This window comes from Montipora capricornis, chromosome 10 (genome assembly GCF_036669925.1).
Source record: "Montipora capricornis isolate CH-2021 chromosome 10, ASM3666992v2, whole genome shotgun sequence".
Classification (NCBI taxonomy): Eukaryota; Metazoa; Cnidaria; class Anthozoa; order Scleractinia; family Acroporidae; genus Montipora; species Montipora capricornis.
In genome coordinates, this window is record NC_090892.1 from 22,111,645 (window position 1) to 22,113,550 (window position 1,906).

Here is a 1,906-nt window from a genome sequence, read left to right on the forward strand (position 1 = left end):
TTAAAATGGCCATTTTTATACTAGAGACGGATAATTCGTTTGGAACAAACATGTGCAAAGATTTGTAGTTCGTCTGGTTATGCGTCTTAGTATAAAGACGTTCACGAGACAGATTATGCGTTTGGGCGAACTATCTTCTGTAGTGCGTCTTGAACGACGCACTACAGAAGATAGTTCGTCCAGACGCATAATCCGTTTGTGTGTATAGAGATGTTGTTCGTCTCGTACTTCGTTCCGTCTTTACACGGATAACATAACAGACGCAAAATTCGTCTGGACGGATTATCCGCCCATTGTCTTCATTCCACGATGCATGATCTTTCTCCGTTATGAAAACATTTATTTTTATTGCAAAGACAGTCTCATCACGCAACGCTCCTTCCCATCTACATTTTTCAAAACAAATTTTAAAACATTTTCGAAAAAAGTAATTTGTCGCCCCTTTAATACAATAGTAGCGCCAAGTTAGAAAAGCTTTATCATGCTGTTTCTTTACAGAATCGAATTCAGTAATGGCATCTGGTGATTCGAGAAAACGACCGGATCCCGGACAACAGTCAAGCATACTTAAATTCTTCGGCTCTACAACAAACAAGAGAAAATGCGCAACGCCGGTTACAGCTGACAGCGGCAACATAGAGCCAGACGTCACCATGGCCAAAGCAGATCACCGGGTGAATGCTGTTGAAAGTGCATGTGAGGTGTTGCCACCGTTCAAATCTCTGACGGCAGAAGGAGGACACACAACCTCTAGATATAATTAACGTAATCGGCCTGCCTAACCAAGAAATCACTGCAGAAAAGAAACTGAAGCTTATCAAGAATCGGCAACCTGAGGCTGACTTCAAGTTTCCCCCAAAACAGTACAAGGATAGCAGTGAAAAGGGAGGTGTAAAACAGCGGTACTGTTCCAGAGACTGGTTGGAAAAGTACGATACCTTGTACTACTCAAAGCCAAGAGATGGACTTTTTTGTTTGTGTTGTGTTCTTTTCCCTATGCCAGCCCACCATGGGACCAAGGCAAAATACCTAATCACAGCTCCCTACCGTAACTGGAAAGATGCCAGGACTGATTTTAGCAAACACATCACTCATCAGTACCACCGTGATTCAAAGGCAAAGATGGACGACTTTATGAAGATGATGAGCAACCCCTCGCTGATCATTCAGAACAGACTTTCATTAGAAGGGGAGGCACAGATTGCAAAAAACAGGCTTTTCCTGACTTCCATCATCAAGTGCATAGAGCTGTGTGGGCGACAGGGCATAGGGCTGAGAGGCCACAGAGATGAGGCCGAATCAGAATCTCTCAACCAGGGAAATTTCAAGGCCTTACTTAATCTACGAGTCGATGCCGGTGACAACGAGCTTCGTGATCACCTGAAATCATGTGACCGCAATGCCACGTATATCTCCAAGACATCTCAGAATGAGTTGTTGCAGTGTATCAAGACGTACATCCAGGAAGTGATTGTTAAGGAGGTGAAGGATGGCGGAGGTTTCTTTGGAATCGGGGCAGACGAAGTGACGGACACTGCCAACTGGGAGCAACTTGGTCTTGTTGTGCGGTACCTACATGACGGTGAGCCTATTGAGAGATTGGTAGAATACATCGAGTGTGAGAGCTGCACTGGAGAAGCCATATGTAACGCCATTGTGCACGCACTGACTAACCTGCAGCTGGATCTTAAAATGTGCAGAGCTCAGACTTATGATGGGGCTGGTAACATGGCAGGATGCCAGAATGGGTGTGCCAAGAATTTTCAAGACGTGTCTCCCCGAGCACTTTGCTTTCATTGTGCCAGCCACGAACTGAATTTGGCTCTATCGCACGCATCAAAGGTACCAGAGATCTACAACATGGTGTGCACGCTAAAATCAGTTGGTATTTTCTTTAAATATTCCC

At 44.8% G+C, this 1,906-nt stretch overlaps 1 protein-coding gene across 1 annotated transcript in view; it reads left to right on the forward strand.

Moving 5' to 3' along the window:
• The first annotated feature begins 738 nt into the window (after positions 1–738).
• Positions 739–1,906, forward strand: part of LOC138019921 (52 kDa repressor of the inhibitor of the protein kinase-like) — a 2,973-nt gene continuing 1,805 nt past the window's right edge. Inside the window, exon 1 of the mRNA XM_068866895.1 lies at positions 739–1,906. This exon is cut by the window's right edge and continues 919 nt beyond it. Coding sequence (XP_068722996.1) covers positions 997–1,906 — 910 coding nt within the window. The 5' untranslated portion in view covers positions 739–996.